Source organism: Lissotriton vulgaris, chromosome 8, assembly GCF_964263255.1.
Source record: "Lissotriton vulgaris chromosome 8, aLisVul1.2, whole genome shotgun sequence".
In the NCBI taxonomy this organism is placed as follows: Eukaryota; Metazoa; Chordata; class Amphibia; order Caudata; family Salamandridae; genus Lissotriton; species Lissotriton vulgaris.
This window is the reverse complement of record NC_141696.1, coordinates 205,786,171-205,812,094: the sequence shown is the minus strand read 5'-3', so window position 1 is coordinate 205,812,094 and position 25,924 is coordinate 205,786,171. Positions and strand designations below refer to the sequence as shown.

The following is a 25,924-nucleotide window of genomic DNA, read 5'->3' as shown; positions in this document are numbered from 1 at the left end:
CCATTGCAACGCATGCCATTACAACGCCGATGCTATTACAACGCATGCCATTACAACGTAAGTATAGGTACGTATATAATTTCCTCCTATGGGTTCCTTCTGGAGGGCACTATCTGCTTAGGGGCTTTCCGTTTCAGGGGCATCCTGGCTACCAGAAGGGATTGCCCTTGTGTCTGGCAGACTAAGACAGTCAAAACCTGGGCTCAAAGATTTTCACATCAGTCCAACCCAGAGAGTCCTGACACAAGACTACCCTGAATTAGCCTGTGTTCAACCCTTGGGTAGCTTGGCACAAAGCAGTCAGGCTTAACTTGGAGGCCAAGGGTAAAGTATTTAAGTAGCACAAAAACAGTAATATAGTGAAAACACAGCACAAGAAACATCTCAGACCAATGAAGAAAAATAGAGCACAATGTTATAAATTATATGGCCCAAAACAAAAATCTACTCAGTAGAACCGGAGATTTGCAATTTTAAAGATTTAAGTAGACAATGCTTAAAAGCACAGAGCGCCAACTATGGTTATCTGGTCGTGCCAGACAGGGACAAATTACAATTTCAGGCCAACCGCGATGTAGTGCAGTCCAGATACAGGGACCTAGTTAGATCTGCTGAACAAAGTACCTTACATACTGGTTGCAGAGCCTTGCGAGGACCTGCTTTGAGGATGCACTGTTCAGCGGTGGTTCCAAGGAGCTACAGGGCTGCGATGCAAGGTCCTGGGTTGAGAATGTGTCACACATTGCAGTTATGGGGAGCTGCTAGGTATTGAATCAGGGATGCGTTGCTCAACAGCGGTTCCGATACGGACATGCGAGGCGATGCGTCGGTTCTGCTAAGACCACGCTTGGGCTGGCAGAGCACCTTCAATCCCACTTCCAAGAGCCCAGGACTGGGGTGGTACCACTTGGGGGGTAGGACTCAGCAGGCAGAGTCCAGGTGCAGGGTTTAGGGCAGGTGGAGCTTTTTCTGTCCAGAGGCTCTGATCAGGAGGCCTGCCAACTAACCATTGGAATCATTTGTAGGGTACTGGGTTCAAGATACAGGTCAAGTCCTTCTCACTCAGGCAGCAGGGCTGCAAGGCAGCAGAGTAGCAGTCTTTCTTGCAGCAGAGCAGTACAGCAGTCCTTCTGAGTCCTCCACAGGTCCAGATATATACTGAAGAGTTGGCTCTGATGGTCCACACTACTTATACTTGGTGCCCACTTTGAAGTGGGACACGCTTTGAGAATTCTCCCCCTACAGAGATGTCTGGAATTTCTTACCTCCCTGCCCTGGTCCCAAAAGACTAGTGTGAAACTCCTTATGAGTACGCTGAGACAGAGTCTTTGTGATGTGCAAGTGTGGTAGGTAACAGTTCCACCTCCTCATCAAGTCAGAGATGGCCCATCCTGCCAACATCTCTTTGTTTCACTCTCGGGCAGCAATACACAAAGACCAACTGCCAGCTACACCTAGTCATCTGACACAAGCTACATTCTGCAGGCAACTCTCTAAAAGTAGCATTTTCAGAATTGTGACTTAAAATCAGACTTATCATTAAAGAGTGTTTTAAATTACAACTCTAAGAACCAAACTCGACATTACACCATGTTGCCAATTGAAAGTTATCCCTTCATAAATTTAACAGGGTAACCCAATGTTATCCTATGGGAGAGGTAGGCCTTGCAGTAGTGAAAAACGAATGCAAGAGTTTTTCACTACCAGGACACGTAAAAGTTAAAAGTACATGTCCAACTTTTTAAATACATTGGACCCGGTGCATGGGCTATTAAGTGCACACCCTAGGATGGAGTTAGACCGTGAGGGATACGTTTGCCTTGGCACACCAGAAAACATTGAGATGATGATATGGAAGTTAAGATACTCGTATACATGGAGTTGATTCTCAGCGTGTTTGGGATATTTTATTGATGGAAGTAATTTTATACATGTCACAATGACCCTGATGAAGCGAAATTCCCGAAATGTATTAGGCAAGTTTTTAAAAAGTTGTGACATGTGGAAACCATTTCTTTGCCTATGCCTTTACGGCCGTCTTTGCATTGCAGTTGAATGAGCTAAAAGAATTGAAATAAACTGAACAAATGGAGTGAAAAAGTAACAGAGTAACATATGGATTAACTTGAGATGAAGATATATGAATTTGAGTCATTTTATTCGTTCATCAACATGGCTGTGCAGCTAGAGTTGGAACTTAATGAGGTTCCACCGTGCTAATACCCTAGAGGTGACATACATAATAAAAATGAAAGTTTAGGCCGGGCAATAGTTTTATCTTGCCAGGTCTAAATGGCGGCTTTAAAACTGAACACACAGACTGTAGTGGCAGACCTGAAACATGTTAAAAAGGCTACTTAAGTGGGTGGCACAATTAGTGTTACAGGCCCACTAGTAGCATGTAATTTATGGGATTTATGTGGACCACTTTACTAGGGGGTTACAAGTAAATTAGATATGCCAATTGGCTTTAAGCTAATTTCACCATGTTTAAAGGAGAGAGCACAAGCACTCTGTCACTGGCTAGGAATGGTAAAGTGTGCAGAGTCCTAAGAGCAACAAAAACAGGTTCGGAATACAGGACGGTAAAGGCAAAATGTTTGGGGATGACCCTGCCGAGACCGCCAAGTTCAACAATCCCCAAATGACATATTTAAGTTTACAAAATGGCCATAGTATATGGTGCAGGAAAATATACCAATGCCATGTAAAAGTTAAACGTCCTATATGGACTGCAGCACCAGGCTGACAACGAAAACATGGCTTCAAGCCTACTGTGTAGAGTACTTGTAAAAATACCCCTTTTGTCAGCAAAGAATCCTATTTATAATATATGTCACTCCGATGTAGGAATTGTAGCCCTCAAAGTAGTGTCCCCAGTATTTAAAAGTGGTACATACAAGAATGTTATATTGGCTTGTAGATACAGTAATTAGCTTCCAAAAGTAATTTTACTATAGATGGCTGTAACTGTCCTATGACAAAAACCAAAGTTCTGAATAAAATCATAGCTCTGCTATGTCTGGTTTAAGACAAGTTACAGGAATAATTGAAACATTATTGTTAATGTTTATTAAAAATCCAATCTAGTGTTGAAGTCAGATTTTCAATAAATATAAATAAAAAGTTAATAGTTAGACTTTTTCTGCTTCATCCACCAGTATGCTAATTGGCATTAGCCTGCTGGCAGAAGGCCCTGTCAGTGCTCAGTATTAATGAGGGGAGAAAAGTATTACAAAAGCCGGAACATTAGCTTAGGCATTTTCACAAAAACACCTTGATGTGAGGTTCAAGAAGGGCAGTTGGATAGGGTTCACGAGCTTCATTAACTTGAAAGGGACCAGGGTATGTCCTGCCTATCACAGTTTGACCTAGGGAAGAGCAGCCTATTGTCCCCCAGGTTCTCTGTAGAAAGTTTGGCAACAGTCCTGTGAATGGGGGAGCTGATTCCAGAACCATTTGGTGTAGCTGAAGAGAAGAGGATTCATCATTTCCCTAAACACACTATGGCTGGTATGCAATCTCTCTTCAAGGGTCGAAGGATTTTACTATGTTGAATTTGCCTCTGAATAGTGCATTATGGGATAGTGTACACTAAGGAAACAGAATGTGCTGCAAAAATGAGAATGGCTGGCCCTTGGAGACTTGTTTCTCATTGGTTAGGGAGTGTCCAGAGGCCAACGCCCCCACCCCCCACTGGTTAGTGAAACTTACAATGCTGGCACTTCACCCACAGCTGAGGAGAACATTCACCAGACCTTTTGGAAGAACAGAAAACCAGCTGATTGGACCTGTTTGAAGAACTGAAAGGTTGGATCAGCTCTGACTTGTACCCTGAGCTAAGAAGTAAACTTCAAGGATCAGTTTACTGACCTCTTCTGTGGCTACAAAGACACAACAAGCTGCAAGACGTCTTGATCCTGAAGCACCAAGCTGAAAAGTAGCAACTTTGACCAAACTCAACCTTGTTGGGGGCCTCTGTTGGGGGGAATCCTTATCACTAAACTCTGTTGCTCAGGTCCTGGGAGCCTTTGAAGTGACCAAGAGGAGCTGCTCCAACAACTCTGAAAAGTTAGGACTTCTTAACTATTTACACTTCCAAGGCCTTCAGAGGATCATGTGGAAGTTATGGCAAATTTGTCCAATTTTGCTTGCCCCACTTGAGGATTTTGCATTCCATAAAAAGAATATGTTTGAGGGTCAAAATATTGACCCACCCAAAGCACAAAAAGTCTCCTCCTCAAAGAGGGGACTTCAGTGGTTGTGAAATTTGAATTTTTCCCACTTTGAGCTTTCCTTGCCAAAACCATTGCTTTGGCTGGACCTCTTCCGGTTGACTTCAAGAGCAGATCGGCAGATATAGCCCACAATCTTACCACGCTGAAGTATTTAGACTTATAGTTCGGAGACTAAGTCAGAAGGTGAAATCTTTGACTGGGATGAACTTACTTCATGTATCCAACCCACACTCCATCACTGTCAACATGAAATTGTGTCTGGGTTCCAGTCAAACGTGAACAGTGACTACTGATTGGCGCTTTACTTTTTCTTTACGCTTTTACCTTAAATCTGTAAAAATTCTTGGCTCTGGTTACTCTTATTGGATTTTTGCTCTTTTAGTGTCATTTTGCTCATTAAATGTTTCGCCTCACTCTATGAGATTTTTTTTGTTGAATTTTGACTCTTTTGCCATTTTGCTACTGCTAAATACTTTAAACATTTGCCTAAATTATGTTGTACTGGGGGTTGAGGCCAAGTTAAAATTATTGAAATTGTGTTTTACCTTGTCAAGTTAGTGGTCTTATTCCTTGCGGTTGAACTTACATCTACCTCATTTATGAACCCACTTTTTTACATAGAACGATTTAAAATGGACAACTACAAATGCTGGTGATAGGGTCAGGTTTAAAACCAGGTTATTCATACACTATGCATCGGAGCAGGATCTCTAACCAAAAGGTGGTGAGCACCGAAAGCAGTTCACGATGACAAACCAACAAATGCAGGTAAAATAAATGAATAGTTCCCCACATGTCTACCTCTTTGAGCATGCTCTGACAGGGATTTATGAAAAAGGCGATTAGGGTGGTGCTTAGGTTGTGGGAGAGTATAGGCAGTCAGCAGTCAGATTTCCCTGGTCTTTGTACTGCTAATCTGTCTCTTTGTTCATGGGTCAACTAATTAAACAGCACCACCTTGATGACATGCACATCCATCTCTGGGTGGACAAAGAAGCAGCCAACTATGCTAAAACCAAATAATTTGAAACCCCTATGAGCACTTGATAAGGACTAATTTTCAATGTATTAATGGTTAAAAAACTGACATTCATCTGCTGGGAAAGAAACATCAACATGGTCCATTCAGTGTGGGCCTAGACACAAGCCCAAATTTTTTCTTTATATGCCACAACATACTATGTGAAGGGACAAAGAAAGGTTGCTTCAAATCCCTGAGACAAATGCTGTAAGTTTTGCAACACCATGCTTTTTCTGAGGCTACTGAAAAGGCCTTAAATGACCTTCCAATGGATCTACATGCACTTCCTCAACTCAAGTTTTTTTTGCAGGAAACTTAAGACCCTGCTTTTTAATTGGGTCCTGCCAGTTCCGATTTTTGTTATCGTTTTCCTCCATAGTCTATTCCTAAGGAGTTGTCCTTTTGAATGCATAGTTCCAACAGTCTACAAAAACAGATAACATAACAGCCTAAAACATAAGTCACCTGTAGCTCAATAGTTTTTTTAAGACTGATCATTAGCCCACATATACAGGCTGTTGTATGAGAAAACAATTACTAATCGCACAATAACTCACGAACCACAACTTCTTAGATTAGCGATAAAGGCGACTTTATTAAAACTTGTGCCATGTATATTTTTCTCAAAACACATTTTGCCGTTATATGATCAAGCAAATCCCCAAGCTTATCTTAACCTATCTACAAAACATAACCCCCCCAAATGTTGACCCCCAACAAACCCAGAAGAACTGATTCATGTTGAGAAATACCCCTCATTCTTATTTCCTTTCCCACGTGACTGTGTACCCCACCTCCCCCCTTGGAGGATGGACAAAGCCACTCTATGCTGCCCACCCCTCCAGAAAAAATTCTGCCTACCAAAATGGCTAAAGGAAAACCTGTCTTATCATGGCATGAAAAGTATGGAACCTCTGGCAGTAGCCAAGGCTCCGGAAAATTATGACACTGGACAACATTGTAACAGATGAAAAAAGGGGAAGGGTGGCTGAGACAAACTTGCTTCCTCTCCCCGCCTCTCGAAGGTACAGTGATTTTCCCGCCCCGCCAGCCTCGAAAAATAAACTACCCCCCACGCGCCTGCTGCCCTTATCACCTGCCTGCGTACCTAGGTGGCCGCTCCCATTGTGCGAAACAACCCAGGGGAAGACCGGCTCGCGCCCTGCTCCCCCTGGGTCCCCCTTATCATTGCTCCACAAAGTTCCACTACTCCTTCAACGAAAGCACTTAGTGGAGCGAACCAGAACTCAAGTCTTGGCCCTGCTGGCAGGCCTGGCTAAAAATATCAAACAGGTTACAGGCTACATGAATGCAGGGTTTTATTAAAGTGCACAGCTACTCCTTGAGTGTCCCGGCACTAGGGCTAGCAGCAAGTCTTAAAATCAAACCAGAGAAATGAGTTCCTTTGACGGTAGACAAAAAGAGACAAGTTTCCAGCTTCCTATGGCTAGATTCCTATGAAGGAAGGAGTCGGAGATTTAAAGGGAGTGTTCCAGGCCTTTACAGCTAAGTCTCAGAGTACTTAAATCGGAGCACTGCCACCAAGGCAGCGGACACCAACTGCAGACCACTAGCAGGTCAGCCAATGAGAAATCTGTCTGCCAGATAGCCAGGAATGGCTTGACACAGAGCACGATGGACAAGAGACTGGGATTTGTGAAGGACTGTGGAGAAGTGTGGCTCAGGGGTTAGAGGCGGCAGACCAATAGCTTGCTTAATCTCCACAACAGGCCCTCGTGGTGGGATGCCTGGCTTTCACCTTGTGGATACCCTGCCGGGGTTATCTCACAGGGGAATACCAGGACGGGTTCCCTAAGCAAGCGCCGGGAAACCCACTGCGGGTAGCTGTGCGCTATATAAGCTCAAATACATTTACATTTACATTTGAAGAGAACACGCTGCTTAATAGACAGCCATTGAAGAATTCTGACCCTCAACTCTAAGAAAGGGGCCCACGCTTAAAGCCAAGGCCAAATGTAAAGTTCAGTGCACCATAAACAAAGAACTCCTGAAGAAAGACACAGTGTGGAGGAAACATCTGGCCAACACCATGTTCCAACCTGGAATTCCATTGAGTCCATACTTTGCCATGCTGAGGATTTCACAGCAGTGTGGGCGCGACCACCCCAGCTGGGCAAAAGTGCCTCAAGGCCCTCCCGCTAGTGACAAGGGCGAGTGTCACTGATTGCCTCAGACCTGGGTGCTTCAGTTTCAAGCCCTGAAGTGCCTAGAGCAGAGGGTTAATCAGTGACACCTCGTTACAGAGTGGGCTGGGGTCAACAAGTCTGCCTGACCCCAGCCCACTCTGTGATGACTGAGGAACTGCTGCCTCCCCTCAATAGCTGCCCTAAGGCCAGCCAATGAGATTAGGCAACAGTCCCAACCAGCGTAGGACCCCCAAGGCTTCCCTCTCTGACAGCTGCAGGGCATGTAAGTTTTATGTTTTTGAATGTTTGGTGCGTGCATGTGTGTATGTATAAATGTATGAATTTGCAGTGTTGGGCATGGGTATGTGCACGTTTGTGCAGACAATTGTGAAAGCATGGGTGTGAGTGAGTGCATATGTGTGAGTGTGTGGCACGCCCGTCCCCTTCCTAGCCAAAACTACTAGCCAGCACTGATACAGTTTAAGTTAGTTATTTACCTAAGTAGCAATTACACCAAAAATAAGGATTTACTTAGTAGGGTATTCAAGTAAAAGTTATATTTCATTTTAAAAGTATCCTGTAGTCAGTGGCTAGTATTTTAAAGAATCATTTTAGGTTCCGAAAGTTCGGAAATATGAGAAATGCTTCATGTAATGGAGATGTGGTGCACGTGTAACTAATTTACTTTGCTATGCTGGGATAATTATGTGTTATTATTGTTTCTTCTTTGGCTGTGGTCACTGTGTTGGTTACACCCGCCCACATCTGTAATTTTCCATATATTTAACCTTCCCCGCCCGGGGTAGATTTATCATCACTGGCACACTTTTTCCAGAAAGCTGGGATCTGTACCCGCCTTGCACAGTTTTTCCTTTCTTTAGAAATGTTGTTCTAACACATGAGTCAGAGTGTTCCAGTCTATTTTTATAATATTTGGATTTATAAAGTGTGATTGGGCATATGGGCAACGACCAAAATGAAACTTGCTCATTCCTTTGTATCAGATGCCACCGCGCCGGGAGGCACGTCCTTGCCATGACACCAACGCCTGTAAAGGGCCCGATGTATCGACTTTTTGTAAATTTCGCTGCATTTGTGATCGGCTAATGTGCTATGCGCTGCATAGAAACATATATATTAGTTGACGATCACAAATCCTCATGCCTCTTGAAAATTAAGGAGTCAAGTTACTTTTTGCGACCATCTATGAATGTCTGCAAATGCACAGAACAGCAAATCGCCAACCCTCGTGCGCATTTGCCAACATGTCGACTCAACACTGTAAATTTAAATGAGATGGGGGTGCCCCTTCCACATCCCACATACATGATATTTATTTATTCTGAGCCATAAGAATCCACATTGAGAGTCAAAGGACTTTCTCCACTCGTAAAGGAGGCTATGCAGATAGCAAAACACACTCTTGTGGTGCTAAGGCCTATGTTTAGGTATTGTACGTGAGCTGCAGTATTCAGAAATATAAGTTAAACCTGAACCAAAACTTCAGCTGGCGAAACACACTGGAGTTTTTAAAGCCAAGGAAGAGATCTTGTAATCCCCCTTTGATATGCAATCTGTTAAGGAGGGGTGAGACAGCTATACATGCTATGAGGAATCCAGGAAGGGAAGCCACCAAAATGTAAACCTCTTCCAAGAGTAGGCACCAGTATGGACTGTAGCAATATTCTCCTGAGATCAGTATAAACAAAGGCCTGGAACAGTCAAGTCAAACAATTACCATATAAAAGTGTCTGGTCAGCGACTTAAGGTACCCAGATCGCTAGAGTGTCCAAGCCACTGTTCTGGTTGGGACACCCAGCTGCACTGCTTCAGTGATGGAAATGGCTTTTTCCTGTGGCATACAATTTATCGAGGTGATGATTATTCTCTGTACTACCTTCCCGGGTTGAAAACATAGGGGTATTGGCAGAGCATTTGATTAGTGCACAAAGCATGCATTACCACGCGTGACTTTACAATGCATCCTTTACAACGCAAAGTAAGTCTATTAAAGGGGAGTTAAATCCTTACATACTTAAATATATACAAAAATCCCTCCAACATTTTTTATTTATTTATAATATTAACAATTTTAAACTAGTGTTATTCGACTCAAATTTTTTTAGGGGGGAGAACCCCCATCTCCCCTTTTCTACATTATTATGCATTTAACTTTTTTTCTTTATTAGGGAGACCCCTCAACCCTCCCTTTATTATTTATTTTATCCACCCCCGTTTTTAACCTTGCCACCTATACTCTTATCCACTCCTAAACCCCCTAAATACCCTTACCACCCTATATCCTTGCCCACCCCTAAACCCCCAAAATACCCTTACCGCCCTATACCCTTGCCCACCCTAAACAATAAAACACTCTCTCTCTCTCTCTCTCTCTCTCTCTCTCTCTCTCTCTCTCACACACTCTCTCTCTCACACACTCTCTCTCCCACACACTCTCTCTCCCACACTCTCTCTCCCACACTCTCTCTCCCACACTCTCTCTCCCACACTCTCTCTCCCACACTCTCTCTCCCACACTCTCTCTCTTTCTCATACAGACCCTTGCCGTAAATATACTTACCTGGCAAGGTAAAGGCATGCATGGTTAAGGTATATTCATGGTATAGGAATGCAATGTAAAGGCGCTGTGTGGTAAATGACGCGTGGTAAAGGCACTGCATGGTAATACCTGGGTTTTAACTGCTGTTTACCGTTCTGCAACAGCGTCTGATGATACTGCTTAAAATAATGTCACCGATTACCACACCGAACACATTGAGGAAATCACATCAAGTTTACTTAAAGAGCTTGACAACTATAAAATACATTGCAACATAACAGAGTTACTGGGTCACTCTGCTGGAGGTTGGCGCGCAAACAACTGAAGGACAGGTTTGCTGTCTGGGCAACATGAATGGGTAAAGAATTACCTCCCGTGGTAAGGTAGGCCAGGAACAGTAGGAGAAAGGTGCAGCGATTAGAACATTGCCAAGGATGGCCGAATACTGCAACATGCTACACTGGACAGAATTACTACTAACGTTGCACTGTGTGCTCTGTACAACAGTGCCACGTGCGCTGTACCAGAAGCCCATTGGTCGCTCAGCCACATTATATTACCATTATTCTTGTGTTCATCTGGCTGTGAGTCGCACTGCCTCGTGTACAATTTGTCACTCTGCTCACGTTACGCAGACAAAACTTCGTTTGCATCTCAAAAAATAGGAACGTGTAAGAAAGCAAAACATTGTTTTCTATGCAAATGAAGAATGAATATAGGATATCAGCAGAGGATCAACATCATATATTTAGATCTGGCCTAGAGACAGTTTAGGCAGTCCTGTCACTGTCTTGTGCTACAAAAAAGTCAAAAAATGTATATTGTGCACACCACAGCATACAGCGTCGGGAAAAGGGTCCGCCCGGGTCGCTGCTTTCATTTCATGTTCTCTTCATATTTAATTTTGCGATGGATAATTTTTTATGTATTTTTTCCAACCATATATACACACCAGCTTTAGTTTGCATCATTTTTACACTTACATTTTTAAAGCCTCTTCCGTTTGAGAGAAAAAAATAAATTAAACAAATCCAGGCTTCTTGCCAACTCCAAATCTAGCCTGTAAACATGGCATACTTCTGCAGTGATGCCCCTATTGTCACACCCAATTCACACCTAGTACCAACAACCAACCAAAAACACATTTACCAACAGCAACTTCTTTCACTTCAGGACACAAAGACTGTACGAACATTGTGTATTAGACTCAGTGCTGCCTCACAGGACATTGCATTGACAGTATATGGAAGCAGTGATTACACTAACCTTGTTGAAAAGCCACCACTGAAGCCAGGACCTAGGTTGTATGAAACATTCAGGTTTCCTTTCCAGGTCTCGTCAGGTGCGGGGGCTCCTCCCATGTTACTGTTTGAAAAAAGTATAATGCTTGATGATTTCCGTGATTTTATTGCAATCTTTATAAAGCGTGCTCACTGTGTCATTACGTTTGTCAGACACCACAAAAACAAATTACAATACCTTCCTTAACCCCTTCGATGCTGATTACGAGCTCAGCTCGTCATCAGCCACGGGGGGCGTGTGCGGATGACGAGCTGAGCTCGTCATCTTACGCGGCTTTTAGAAAAAAGCTGCATAGGGGAAAAATAACCACCGCAGCGATGCGGTTAAAATCTGTAGTGTAGTTCCTATCCCCTAGATGCATCAACGTTGTCATTTGCGATTCCTTAATTGCGAAAAATAAGGAATCGCAATTAAGGATTCGCAAATGGCAATGCATCATTAATTTCGCTATTTTATTGGAATTCGGTAAAAATCGCAATTTTTACCGAATTCCAATAAAATTGCGAGTTCCAAATAGCGAATCCGATATTCCCATTCATTCCTATGGGCTGAAATGCCCATAGGAATTAATGGGAATTGCGAATTCGCAATTCAAAATCGGAATGCATCAAAGCCTTTCAAGGGTGGAGATGGGGGTCCAAAGGACCCCCCCCTGCACCCATGAAATGCACTTTTACATGTGAGTTACATACACACATATCCAAAGGACATGTGTGCCTGTGACGTACACGTTTAAAAAATGCATTTTTATGCGTTTTTAAACATTTTTGCAAATTACCACGAAGTTCAACTTCGTGGTAATTTGCATTTGCAATTTTTAAAATCGCAAATGTTTTGAGGATGATGCATTGCTGTTAAGGAATCGCAAATTTGCGATTCCTTAACAGCAATCGCATTTTTTGGAACTCGCAAAAAAAGCGATTTCCAAAAAATGCTTGATGCATCCCAGTAACCAATTTAGGAAGTGCAAAAGGCCGATTTATGCGAATCGCACCGTTTGCACTTCCTAAAAAGGTTGATGCATCTGGGCATATATTCCCAATAGGCTCTGCGCATTGGAATAATATATTCAGCAGTGTAGGCGTAGGACTGAGGTCGACTAAGTCTCTACTGACTATATTAGACTTAAGGTTTGCCAGCTAGCTCAGAGGTCACTAGAAACTTTCTCGAATAAACGAGGAGGAGTTTAACCTCCCTGGATAGACGAGAAGGGATTAGCTTCTGACAACCAAATAACATGACAACTTTGCTCTCTCCGAATAAGAGTGTATCTCTAGAGTCATGTGAAAACAATAGACAGCTATTTCACTCAGTCAGTCGTGCGTACTTAGTTTCACCAGAGTGCAGAGAAAAGAGAGACGGGCATTTTCAATAAAAGATTTACAGCCTGATTCATCATTGGGAGGTTTTGCGAGTCTGAAATAGCGAATCATAAGGAATCGCTATTCCAGACTCGCAAAACGGGATTCATGTAGGAATAGCAAATTTTTTTGCGATTCCTACAGATTCCTTATTTGCGATTAGCAAATTGCTAATCGCAAATAAGGAATAACTCCCCATTCATTCCTATGGGCCAAAAGGCCCATAGGAATGAATGGGGAGTATTCCTTATTTGCGATTAGCAATTAGCTAATCACAAATAAGATAGCGATTTAAAGGGTGCCAGGGGTGTCCAAAGGACACCCTGTAGCACCCCTTAAATGCTAATTTAAACAGGTGTTGCGCACACACATGTCTAAAGGACATGTGTGTGTGCAACATGCAACTCAGAAAAATGCTTTTAAAAGAATTTTTCTGAGTTTTCGCTATTTACCACGAGGTTTGACCTCGCGGTAAATAGCGGGCCGAAATTACGAATTCGCAAATTTTAAATGGATGATGAATTGCATTTAAGGAATCTCAAATAGAGATTCCCTAAATGTAATTCCTCACAAAATAGCTAAATTGCTATTACCGATTTTTGCATTTGGGATGATGAATCCCAAATGCAAAAATAGCGCTCGCAAAGGGCCAGATTCTCAGAATCTGGCCCTTTGCGAGCCGATTTCGGCTTGATGAATCAGGCTGTTAATTTATTGAGCAGTCTTCCTTCTCATGCAAGAGAAATGAATTGCCACAATTGCAATACTTAATGTAAAGTAAAGTGCGTACAGTAAAAGGAGTATTATGAAATAATACTGTAAAAGCATTGATATGGTTTCTTAGCCATAAGATACTTTAAAATGGATAAAATATATACACACATATATACATTGACTAACGTACTCAACTGGTGCTTCTAAATACGCCTACCCCGGTGTACCTGACCTAAGCCTTATACGTGGGAAGGAGTAAGTAAGTAGCAGTTTAAGTTAAGTTGGTTTTGCCAAGAATCAGACTCAAGAATTCTCTTTAAGGGTTTAGTCGGCTCCGTACCTTGGTAATAGAATGTGGGAGGTCTGGTATCTCTTTCCTCAGGACTCGCTATTCCAGTAACCCGCAAGGGAAGGCTGGAAACGCCGGAGCTGGATTTTCTCGGCTGGAGAAAAAGACAGCGTCTTTCTCAGCGCGTCAAAGAGGAGGGGCAGCGTCCGTGGGCTCTCGCATCAGCTGGGCTCATATCGAACATGAAGTGCACACATATTATCATTGGGCCTAATCTGTTAACTGCCAATGAAACAAAGTATTTTAACCCATCTTACCATCTTCGTAAGAGGTATAGACCTCAGCCCACCTGGCCACGGCTCAGAAAAGAGGGGAAGCACCGCTCTATGATAGAGAGAGATATAAATGTACGAAACATTGTTAGCTATACTCAGTTAACAGATTAGGCCCAATGATAATATGTGTACACTTCATGTTTAGAGGCATTCAGTATACATTTTTGATACTTATTATTAGTCATAACTATGGTTATAATGTTAAACGCCGTTTTGTCTTTAGGGAAGCCTTGGGTTCAACCTTCAAATTTTTCTCTTTCCTCCTTTTCAGAAAAACTTGTAAAGAGGGAGCAGAACACCTAGTGATATCAGGTGACCTCTGTATCTTATTTTGATTTTGAGCACGTATTTGTTTTCATTATCACCAAATTGCAGTAGCTATTAGTAAACATGGTCCTGAAGAAGGCAACGACGAACTGGTCACTAGATTGCTGAAACATGTCGACCACATAGAATATTCAGACAGTCTATATATTTTTGACTGTCACTGACAACTACTTTTTAACATTGGAAAGTTGGGTAACACCTGAATAAAGTTATGAGTACCCCCTATCCTGTTTTAAAATCACAAATTTTTCTAGTTTTTCACACTTTTTGAGCACTGCAACATCAGTCTCCCAGTTTTGATATTCAAATCCTCAGAACTTGAGTATCAAGACCAGAGTTAGACCTTACTGATCGGTGGTGGAGCTCCTTTCTACATCTGGACCCCCGACTGTGATAGTTTTGGCTATCCCAGTAGTGGTCTTGATGTAATCCCAAATGATGAAGGGCGGTTCCGTGTGGTGACTGATGGGCATTCCTCTATGATCACTGTGGGGATGATCCTTTGTAGATACACATAGTTTGAGGTTGTTTTAGGGTACCCTGTTAGGACACATTGAGCGTACTTTGTGTGGTAGACCCTCCCATATACATGTTGTGATATGTCTGTAGGGAACATATTGGAGCTTGGTCTTTAAAATCTCCCCTTTGTCCTTATTACCTTTTTTTTTTGCTTGCTTTAACAGAAAATACCACTACATTTGCAAAATCAATTAACAGTAGTATATGACAACCTTTGCTGATAACATGGAGAAAACCAATACCATGTTCTAGAAATTACTTTCCATAATACAATCAATAGAAATTCAAATGATGATACATCCATAAGCAAAAAGATGTCGAGCGTCGACGTTTCGGTCCCCGATGGTTTACACAATCCATAGGACCATCATCAGGACCATACGTTGCACATATAAATCTAAAAGTAAATATATATATACATATAAATATAATATAATAGTATCCTTGCAAAACCAGTATCGTCTACTTAACCCAAGGAAAATGGACCTCTGACCCACATCCTACGTGTGCAGAGTAAATCAGCCACCACCGAAAGAGACCAACAATTATGTGCCTACTACCAAAGCAATGACCTATACCCTCAGTGTATGAAATAGATCAACCATCACCAAAACAAATGAAAAAGCCAACACTTGTGTGCCTACTACCTTAAAATCAGTGAAATCAAGTCAACAGAATCTTACCAAAGACCTCCAGCCGGAAGTCCTAAGACTTAAAACTCAAATATCCAATTATCTAATGGAAAGAAAAGATAAGAAACCAACAACAGCACATTGTCAGCGACATGCTGTCCCACTTTAAATTAAATTATCAAACATCTATAGCATTCAGACAGCGTAAATCACTAAAGAATCCGCACTCACAGATGAAGTCAAAGTATCTACACCTAAATCGTCCTGAACGTCGGAATCAGACTGCCACCCATAGACAGGAGCTTTACACGTTACCTGTTAAATCAAAATCCTCACATTAGTGCCCAGCACAACTCGCTCTATGAAAGTACACTCATTAGACCCCAAACCATCGTTACAAAACTTGAGGTTAAGGACCGGCAATGTCACTTACTTAATAGCGCAAGGGGAGCACCGCCGTTACTGCCCACTCGACTGCCGCGTCTAAGAAATGAATGTCGCCACTTCCGTGCATATACGCTGAAGGCGTAATGGCGTCATGCGTGTGTAAATAAAGAGCCATCTTAGTAAAGCTAGTAAAGTAAATGAGAGTCCTCTACGAGTGAAAAAACTTCACTCAAACCACCGGTCAAGACGGATGAAGAAACCGCTCCTGCATATTCAGATATAAACTGTTGCAATAGTCCAGCCTTGACATAGTCAATGCTGTAACCACTGTTCGCTGGCTATCCTTCGGCAAAAAAGGTATAATTTTCTTCATTGTTTTAAGAGTGTATGTTGTGGCTAAGACAACTGCATTGACTTGATTGCCTCTATCAAGCCTTTCATCTGTTAGCATTCCTAGATTTTTCACTTTCCTAGTGGGTATCAGGAGGGCCCCCATATTATCTGGCCACCAACTTGGGGTTTAGAAGTTGGCATCATTCCCGAACAAGATGACCTTGGTTTTGCTCGAGTTGAGCTTTAAGCAGTTGTGGGACATCCAGCTTCCTACCACCTCCATGCAGTCTTGGAATTGCTTTCCTGTTGCCATTTCCTGCCCAGGCCGTAACAACAGCACAATTTGCGTGTCATCCGCATAGGAGGTGAGGCAAAAACTAAAGGAATTAATCAGGGGAGCCAATGAAGACACATTTACATTAAACACTGTAGGGCTTAAAGACTACTAATAAAAGCAAAGGTAAAAACCCAGGCAAATTATAATCAAGTCAGATATCTGGCATAATAAAATTTAGTAAGAATGAAAAAAACACAAGAAGAGAAAACAACAATATGCTATGATCGCATAAGAAATGTAATTATGCTGATAAAAATTGATATGAACATATTCAATAATACAAATTTTTTCTAAAATACATTAAAAAGAAGAACAGTTTTACAATCAAGTTAATGTACAGTATTCAGGGAGATATTAAATCATTCATAGTTCCCATAACTGATTGAAGGAGCTGATGTCTGTCAACGCGTTTCGACACATATAATGTGTCTTCATCAGAACAATTTCAGCATAATTCTAAAATTTAAACAAATACTATTTTAGATCATTCATTCTTGTGTGTAATACAATATAGTTGTTTATAGTTCATCATAATTGTACTATACTCTTTTGCCAGATAATTGATGATACACTGTGATATACCGCTATGGGAGGACATGTACACTGATTTAAAAATGTTTATGCTAGATAAAATAATCATATACAGTTTGTAAAACAATATCAACAAACCTAATAGGGCACTCTTATTACATATAAAACAGTTTAAGGTAGAAACATGAATAAGAAGAATTTCTTTTAGGATAGAAGGATACTGGTGCTCATAGCCTAAATAGATTTTAAACAGAGCTTCTACTTCCTTGGGTGGATTCCATTTTCTAACCTAAGTTACTGCCAGATGAAACGTTTTTAAATAACTGTGTGTTCTGGTTGTTTCTAAATCATGGTGAGATCTTATTGTTTAGTTATAGGCAAGATTTTATTGAGCCTAAACTACTATTATTATCTACTCTATGTGTGATTTTAAACAGAAATGCTTACCTTTAAACTTGAAAAAGGTTTTCCGAAATTTAAAGTTCTGATTTGTAGGAATGGATATTGCCTGTATCCCTTAAAAGTCTAAAAGGGAGGGATAGAAAGGCAAAAACAAAAACGAAAATAATATTACATGGGGGCGGGTAAATCCTTACGCTATGCCCTATTTGAAGGCTTAAAGACTACCTCTGCAGAACTCCACAGGGAAGCAAGAAAGGTTTCGAATAGAATTCTGCTAAAGAGACTATTTGCAGTCTGTCCGAGAGGAAGGACTTCAGGAGTGTCCATGCTTTATCCTGCACTACGTAGGCCCGCAAACTGTCCATCAAAAGACCATGATGGACTTTATCGAAAGCCGCGGAAAGGTCAAGCATGATCATAGTGGCCTTCCCTCCCTGGTCCAAAGCTACCCTGATCTCTTTAGTATATTTTAGAAGGGCGGTTTCCGTACTGTGTCCTTCTCTGAACCCATATTGAGGAGGATTCAGAACTTTGGCATCACGCAAATAGGCACTCAGTTGTGCATTCTTTCTCTTCTCAACCAGTTTAGATGGGAGTGGGAGGCGCAAGATCGGTCAGAAATTATTTGGGTTCTTAGGATCCAGGCTGTGCTTCTTTAACAGTGGCAGAATTTAAACAATTTTCCATGCTTTGGGGAAATGCCATTCTGCAAACATTGCATTAAATAGAGAAGTGAGTGACAGGGCAATAGGTTCTTGGGCCAATTTTGCCACCGCAACCGTGCATGGGTCATGGGAACCTGATTTAGCATAGACAAAGTTTTTTTTTTAAATGCCTCACCAGGGGCATAGCTGGGTGAGTACAATTGGGGGTATGAGCTTCAGATTTTCCAACAATCACTCGGGCATATCACGTTAACATACATTATATGACAAGCGGGTTGCATTAGAAGGGCCTAAGGGACAGTAAAAAATGATAGGAATGCAGATTGGTAAGAGTATAAAAGTGAGAGAAAACACAATATTTTGAAAAATAACCTACATTTTTAAGGACTTTCAAACTAGAGAGAGGGAGAGAGATTGTGTGTGTTTTTGTCGGTGTGTGTAAAAAATTCTGGTGAAATCCAACAGACACCTGAAACCAACTACTTATTAGGAAGTACATTTATTGGTGGTGTTGGGGTGCTAAACCAACCTCTCCCCTTTCTCCGAATCCACACCCCAGTGCCTCACTGGTAAAATAAGACAGCACAAAAGCTTCCACAAGGGCCTAATCTCTAGAAAAGAGGGTACCGTTCCTCACTGCTGTGTTTCAAGGTAATAAGGCACAAGTCTTAAGAAACATTTTTTGTTTCTCAACTGAAGCACTAGTATAGATCACAACAGCACAAATGATCTGTAAACAGGTACCAGCCTATTCACAAAGGTATTTTTGGGAACATGAAATAGAATTCTTGCACTACTCTTTGACATATTCTGGCATGGCTTTGTGAATTGGCTGCAACGCATTTAAAAGAGATTACATTGGAATATTCCTATACAATTAGAACACATAGAAAGAAGTGCACCCTCTTTGCAGTTTTACAAAAAGGGATGTGGGCATTTCGGGGTCAATACACCAAGGACGAACAAAGGCATGTAAGAGGCAGGTCTAGTGCAGGTACCTAAAATTAGAAGGGCTAGAATGGGAGACAGGTCCTTTCGGGTCCTGGCTGCCCATCTATGGAATAGCCTTCCTCTTAGGCTCCGTGTGGAAACTTCAGAGGTGGTTTTCCGCAAAGATTTGAAAACTTATTTATTCCCCAGGGGATAGGCACTAGGAGGTTCTGGTGTGGGAGGTCATAATAGTATGGTATTCTGGTGGCCAAGTTATTAGCGCGGGGACACACTGGCTAGTGTAACCAGGCGCTGTATAAGCTTCAGTTATTATTATTATTAAGAGTATATAAAAGAGTACTCCTGTAGTACTACTTTCTGTACTCTTTTTTTAATCACCTCATGATGAAAAACAAACAGCTGAGCTGCAGCCTAACTTTTAAAACCTTAGGAGATAGAGAAGTTCCTGCCTCCGTTCTATAAACCATGCAAGCAAGCAAAAAAGGGAGTGATAATCAGTCTTTCAAGCATTACAGTTGAGTAGTTCTCATACAAGCCTCTCGGGCCCCACTCAGAGGCCTGGTCACTAGTCGAAGGCTTTTAAGCACAATCTACTAATACAATTCCTAATCATCTGTTATTAGATCTGAAAAAGGCTCACTGACACCAACTAGCTTTACTGAGAAATAGGGCCACATTACACATAAAGTGTATTTTCATTGTTTGTGCTGGGTGCACCTTTAAAAAGGTGCGCCGGGTGCTAACACTGCAAAGGTGCCCTATTATGGAGAATGTGCTGCACCCAGAGCAGCAGCACACTCGTGCTACTCTGGGGGCAGCATAGTCAGTTGAATAAAGGAGCAGCTGCTTTACAGCCGCTCCGTGTTGCACAGTGCAGGCGGCAAACCGCCTGCACTTTTGAAGGGGATTAGAGATCCCCTTGCAGGCCGGTGCAGTCAGTGACTGCATCTGCCTGCAAGGGGGTGTCTGGGAATTCCATGGAACCTCCTTCCCCCCTTCCCCCCTCCCCAGAGGGCAACCACCAGGGGGCACACTGACAGTGTGCCTCCTGACAGCTTATTAGCCTCTGCGCCCGCGTCAGTAATACGGCGCAGGCGTAGAGGCAAAACGATTTGCTGATTTGCATGGGGCATGCCCCCATGCAAATGAGGGAATGCCACATGAAGATAGAGCTGGCACATTATGTGCGGTAGCACTATTAGTATTATAGAAGGAGCTGCACAAGCATCTGCGGCCCCTTCTGCATCGATTTCTATGGGCATGTACGGGGCACTTTTTGTAATACGGCCCATAATGTTAAAGTGATGAGAGTTTACTTTTGATCAATTCTTCTGTGATATTGTAGCCTCAGGATTCCTTTTGTAGAATCTATTGGTGATCTGGCAAGATCAGTCGAGGCGTGGCCAGCAAGATGGCTGACAGCATGCGCCTTTAGGGAGCTCTGTTCCCCACCGCTTAACCTGCAGCATCCTGCACTGAATGGAGGTTTTCTTGCCCTGAGGTTTTGGGGACTGTGCTGCTGTGGCAATTGGGAAACCAGACCAATCTGTCGGCCCTTTAATGACTCATGGGCCTCAGTTGGCCACCCAGGCGAATAGCAGCCTGTAGAGCTCTGGCAGCCGCGTGCATACTGCAGTGCTTAGGGACCTCCCGGGAGAGCTCCATCTTCAGGTCTGTTGGGGCTTGCGGTCACGCCAAGCATGGGCCAGCGACTGTGGCAGAAGGGGGAAACTAGCTCCCCTGGCAACACCGTCATGAACTTTGGCACAGCAGGCTTGAGGCGCCCCTTTGCTCTGACTAGAGGCCTTGTAGTGCAGTGTGGAAGCTACACATGCCGGAAGACCAAACCCTCCTGCGATGGCAACGTGAGCCAGGGGAGAGCAGCTGCGTATAGTGAGCTGGCCTGGAGACCCTTGTGGCGGCCACATACATGCCTTGGGGGCCCCAGCAGTTGGTGGTGCCTGCAGGGAAAAGAGTGCAAGCTGCTTCTCTCCAGCACTAAATTTACATGAAAGGCCTGCATCAGCAGTACTACACCGCGCTCGAGGAATGAGGCCCTTGCCTTATTCTGAACCCTGCTGACTGCCCCTATCCTGGAGACCCCCTATCAGCTGGTGCTGTGTGAGGGCAGGGACTCAAAATTTAAACACTAGGGCCTGGTGGGGATTGATCCTTCTATGAAGGGATGGCCCTCATGGCCTAGGCTTGAGGCATGGATCTGTACTGTGGGACTTCCATTTTGGCCCCTGGACTACCTATGGTGACCCTGACTGACCTTCTGACAGGCAGGTGCTTACCCCTAAATGGACACTTTGCCTATGTGCAACTGGTTGGGTTGCCCAACTATACCGGTTGTGCTGGGGGTGACATCAGAAACATAGGTGACTCAGTGTGGTGAGTGCTGTCTGTTGGAGGCCACTGAGGGAGCCATATGTCAGTGAATGGACCCTCTGGATACCTGGGCATTTGTTGAAGCTAGTAGGTGCTGTAGCGCTATAGAACTTGGTGTGATCGAAGGGGACCTCCCCCTGCTGGAGCCTGTCACAGCAGTGCGCCTTTCAGTGGAGGGACGCTCATAAAGACATAGGTGGGTTCATTTGCTCCGTTCACCCGATCACAGATCCGTGGATTGATTCTTTTGATACTCACTTACTAGGACCTAGAGATGCTGCCCTCTCCCACTTCTCCTATTGTCGCTTCTTGCGGTCTCCGCTTGTTGGTGGAGTTCTGGCAGTGAAGGGAATAGTACAGCTGCTTTGTGCTGGGAAAGGACCGACCTCAGAGTCAGGCGCAGGGTGATACCATCATGCGGTATAGCACCCCGCTGCAGGTCGCACATAGAATCACCACACAAGGGCCTCTACAGCATCATGAGGAACAATTGAATGCTGCCCTCTTAGAAGCCCTTGAGGGATCCAGGTTAGCCCTAGATGGTCAAATTGCAGCTGCCTCCATTGAAGTGAATCTGCTCCGTGCGGATTTGCGCAAGGATGCAGATTAAGCGGACACTGTGGAATCAAACATCACATCCCTGCAAACTGAAGTGCGCCAACTCAAAAAGCAGATAGCATGACTGATCGCTGTCACTGGCACTCTCGAAGATCGTGTGGAGGATGCAGAGGGGAGGTCGAGAAGGAAAAACACAAGCCTGCTTGGTGTCCCGGAGAGGTGCAGTCGGCGGAGTGGTTCCTGGAACTGTGGGTGAGGGCTGACCTGCACCCCACGGGACTCCCAGACACTTTTGTCATCAAACGTGTTCACAGATCCCTGGCCCCCGCTCCTCCTCCAGGTGTGCCCCAAAGGGCTCTGTTTGCCCACTTGCTGAATTATCGCGACAGAGATGTTTTCCTGCGAGAGGCTAGGGAGACACCAATATCACAGTTTGAGGGAAGGAACATTGCAACTTATCCTGACGTAAAAGATTCCAGGAAGTCAAGAAACGCCTCTGCACTATGGGGCTGTGGTAGATGCTACTTTATCCTTATCCTGCTCAGTTGTGAGTCAAAGAGGCATGAATGTAACATTTGTTTGAACACCCGGAGGATGTTTGGTCATGACTGGATATGGAGAATGCGCACCGGGGGCATCCCCTGCGGAAAGTTGAGCCATTCCATGTAGGTGGAAGGAGGCAGGGACACAGGTGACATCAAACTAGGGCTGGTTCATGCTGTTGAGATCAGTCAGGTCATGTAGTAAAGAGAGATGATTGCACCTCGGATTTAGAGGCTCGGAAGTGGCTGGGGGAGGTGGATCTTGTAAAGGTACTCCCTCTAAGGACGATGAGTACTTGGACCCTCTGATGAACATTGGAGATATTGTTCCTGATACTGGTACCTGATGAAAGGGTCTCTTGTTGTGGGGTTCGCTTTAAGAGTGAACTTCCTTTGGAGTGTATCCAATGATGTTTGGGAGCATGCAGAGGGGCGGGGGTGACAGCAGTGGGGAAAGCATAGTGGATTGCCACTTTGTTGTTGCTGATTTACCGGACTGCGGTATGTCTGGAGATAGGGTGTTGAGAATGGTTGACTGTGTATTATTGGGCCTTATACTTCCCTGTGATGGGAGTGTCGTCCTAGAGTGGAGGATGGTGGGTTTGATTGTGGGGCCTAGGGATTTTCATTCGTAACTGTGTGTATATGAGGACAGTCATGACTGAGGGCTCTGAGGGTAAACCCATCCTATACTGTGATCTGTGTGTTGGGGAGTCTGTCCTTGTTGAGTATGGGGTGTAGAGTACTGGAGTAGGTGAAAGATAGGGGAGTGATGGTGCACATACTGGCACATCGATTTATATGGGCATGTATGTGGCTCTTGCTTAGTGCTACTTGTCTGGGGTGGTTGGGGGTTGGGAACATTTCTGGGTTCTTAGTTGTACAGGTGATTGGAGTTAATTGACATCTTGACATAGGGAATGTGCGGTCTGAGCACACAGTGTTTGATGTAGATGGCTGTCCCGATCAAGCATAAGCTCCTTTCTTGGAATGTGCAGGGTGTGGGGTCCTATAAGAAAGGATATAATGTTGTTCCTCCTTAAGCGACATGGTGTTAGCATAGCCTAAATCCAGGAAACCCACCTCACTGAGGCTTTGAAAATTGCAAGGAACTGGAGAGGGCAGGTCTATTACACTAACTACTCATCTTTCACACAGGGGGTGCTGATCTGGATAGTCACTGGGGTACCATTTGTATTGATTTATATGGAGGGGATGTCGAGGGGCGGTATATATTATTGTAGGGCAGGTTGGATAGTGTGGATGTGACCTTTGTGAACACTTATGGCCAAAATGTGGATGATGGGTCTTTCTACTCCACGGTTGGGGATGTCTTGTATGGATGACTTCAACTGCATTATAGAAATAGTGTGCTTGACCGTCACTCAACATAGACAACCACTAAGCCCATGATGACGTTCAAGCTGTGGGTGGTTGGGCCTGTGCGATGGATGGAGGGAGTCACACCCGACAAAGCAAGAGTATACCTGTTTTTCAATGATGCATGGTACCATTGTCAGACGTGATTGTGTCTTACTGGTTTCTCTCCTCGCTCCCAAAGCGCTAGAGGTGACTCTCCTTTCCCGTTCCCTTTCGGATCATGCTCCGGTAACATGTCTGTTGGAATGGGGTGGCAGCATTAGGTCACTATGCACATGGAGGTTCTCACCCGAAATATTGCAAGACCCTGTGGGCAGGGACACACTAGTGGGCGCCAGTGAGGAATATAGATCAATTTGGTAATTAGCCTCAAAGTGACCTGATGAAAATAATAAGTGGAACAAAATAGGAATGGATTAGTTGATATTCTAGTTGTTTCTTGGAGAGACTCAATGCATTGCATGTGGGCAATTCTAGTTTTAGATACATACCTAAAGACATCTGGTGTGCGTGTCTGCTTGTATTTTTATTTCAGGACAATTTTAATCCAATCAGTGTTAAGTAAACAGATGGAGCTTTGCCTATCTCATGATTCTCGGGTGAGGAGGAGAAGAGGGAAGGACTCATCTGGAATTCCTGTGATACTTCTTCAAAGTCGGAGGACTTTCTGGTAGACTTAAAACAACAATCCCCAATGTAGATATAGAACAACTATCGATCACCTGAACAAGAAGAGGCGCATCTGCAGCACGGCCCTCAAAGTTTCTGAGGCAAACTGGTGGTTTAAACAGAAAAGTCCTGACCTCAAAGTTTGTTGTTAAGTAAATATAACTAAAGAGATGGCCCTGCGGCAACAAAACACCATGCCATAAATTGTGCATCTATCACAGTGCACTTATCACAGCATCCAAGTCGCCCAAGACGTCTTGCGGTACTATGGGAAGTTCACCCTACCTATTGAGGTTTTTTTGTTGCTTTTTGGGCCACTAGGATTAGGATCTATATTGTGGCATCAAGAAATGCAGCAGAAATATGAGCTGCCCTATTGGTTTAATTAATGTAGGAAACACGGTTGACCCTCAAAATAGGCAATGCTTTCCTTGCATATAACGTTTTGTCTGCTGTATCAAAGACATAAACCTCCCTAAACACGACTACCGCCAAATCCATGTAAAGCACTTTGTTGTTACATGTAGCCTATATCTGTTTAGTTTATTACCCTTGAATAAGACACTTGTGAATTTAACCTTACTATTTTGAGCTTTCAATTCTCTGCGAATATTGCACTAAAAACATCCTATCTTGTGGTCATTGTTATTTTTTTCACTTCTTGAATTCAGCCCACACTCTGTTTATCAAGTTTTTTTGTGCAGCATGACAGACACTTCATAATCCTGCCCCGCCCACTATTATGTCTAAATTACTTAGCAGCAAAACCAAAACCTCATTGTTTTTGAAAAGTCTCATCCCACAAAGTCAAAACAGAAAAAAATTCTACATTCTTTTCCAGGGTTGATACAGGGAAAATAAATGTATATTTAATATGGAACTTCTATTGCACTCTTTTCTTTCCCAGTTAGATGGAGAGCACTTATTTTGTCCCCTTTGACTATAGCTTGAAGCTTATTTGCTAAAGAAAGGCAAATGTCGGATGTCAGCTCTTGCATTAGTTTCTGGAGAATGAGAAGCATGTCCTCAGAACTGATGTAGTTGTCAGATAAACAATGTTTTAAAGTGACTGACACGCTCTCATTACCTTGCATGCTTCATGTGGTAATTATCACGGTACCGTGCTCTAATCTTAAAAACTAGACAACCTGTTTCTCTTGCTGACAGCACAGAATCTGAAAAGCCAACAATGAAGGCTGGCTCACCGTAAAAGCTTCTCTGCATCATGATATCCAATGGGATGAACTGGGATGCTTGGAAGGCCTGCGCCTTCATCAGCTCTGTAGCGAAAGGTGTACTCTGTAAGAGGTATGAAAGCATTATAAAGTTACAA

At 43.3% G+C, this 25,924-nt stretch overlaps 1 protein-coding gene across 1 annotated transcript in view; it reads right to left on the bottom strand.

The window, feature by feature from the left end:
* LOC147696877 (N-acetylated-alpha-linked acidic dipeptidase 2-like) overlaps positions 1-25,924 on the bottom strand; it is a 699,908-nt gene that overhangs the window by 235,787 nt on the left and 438,197 nt on the right. The window contains exons 9-10 of the mRNA XM_086933985.1: positions 25,797-25,890; positions 11,233-11,331 (exon numbers count right to left, since the gene is read on the bottom strand). Of these exons, the coding sequence (XP_086790111.1) occupies positions 11,233-11,331; positions 25,797-25,890 (193 nt within the window). The remainder of the gene's footprint in view (positions 1-11,232; positions 11,332-25,796; positions 25,891-25,924) is intronic.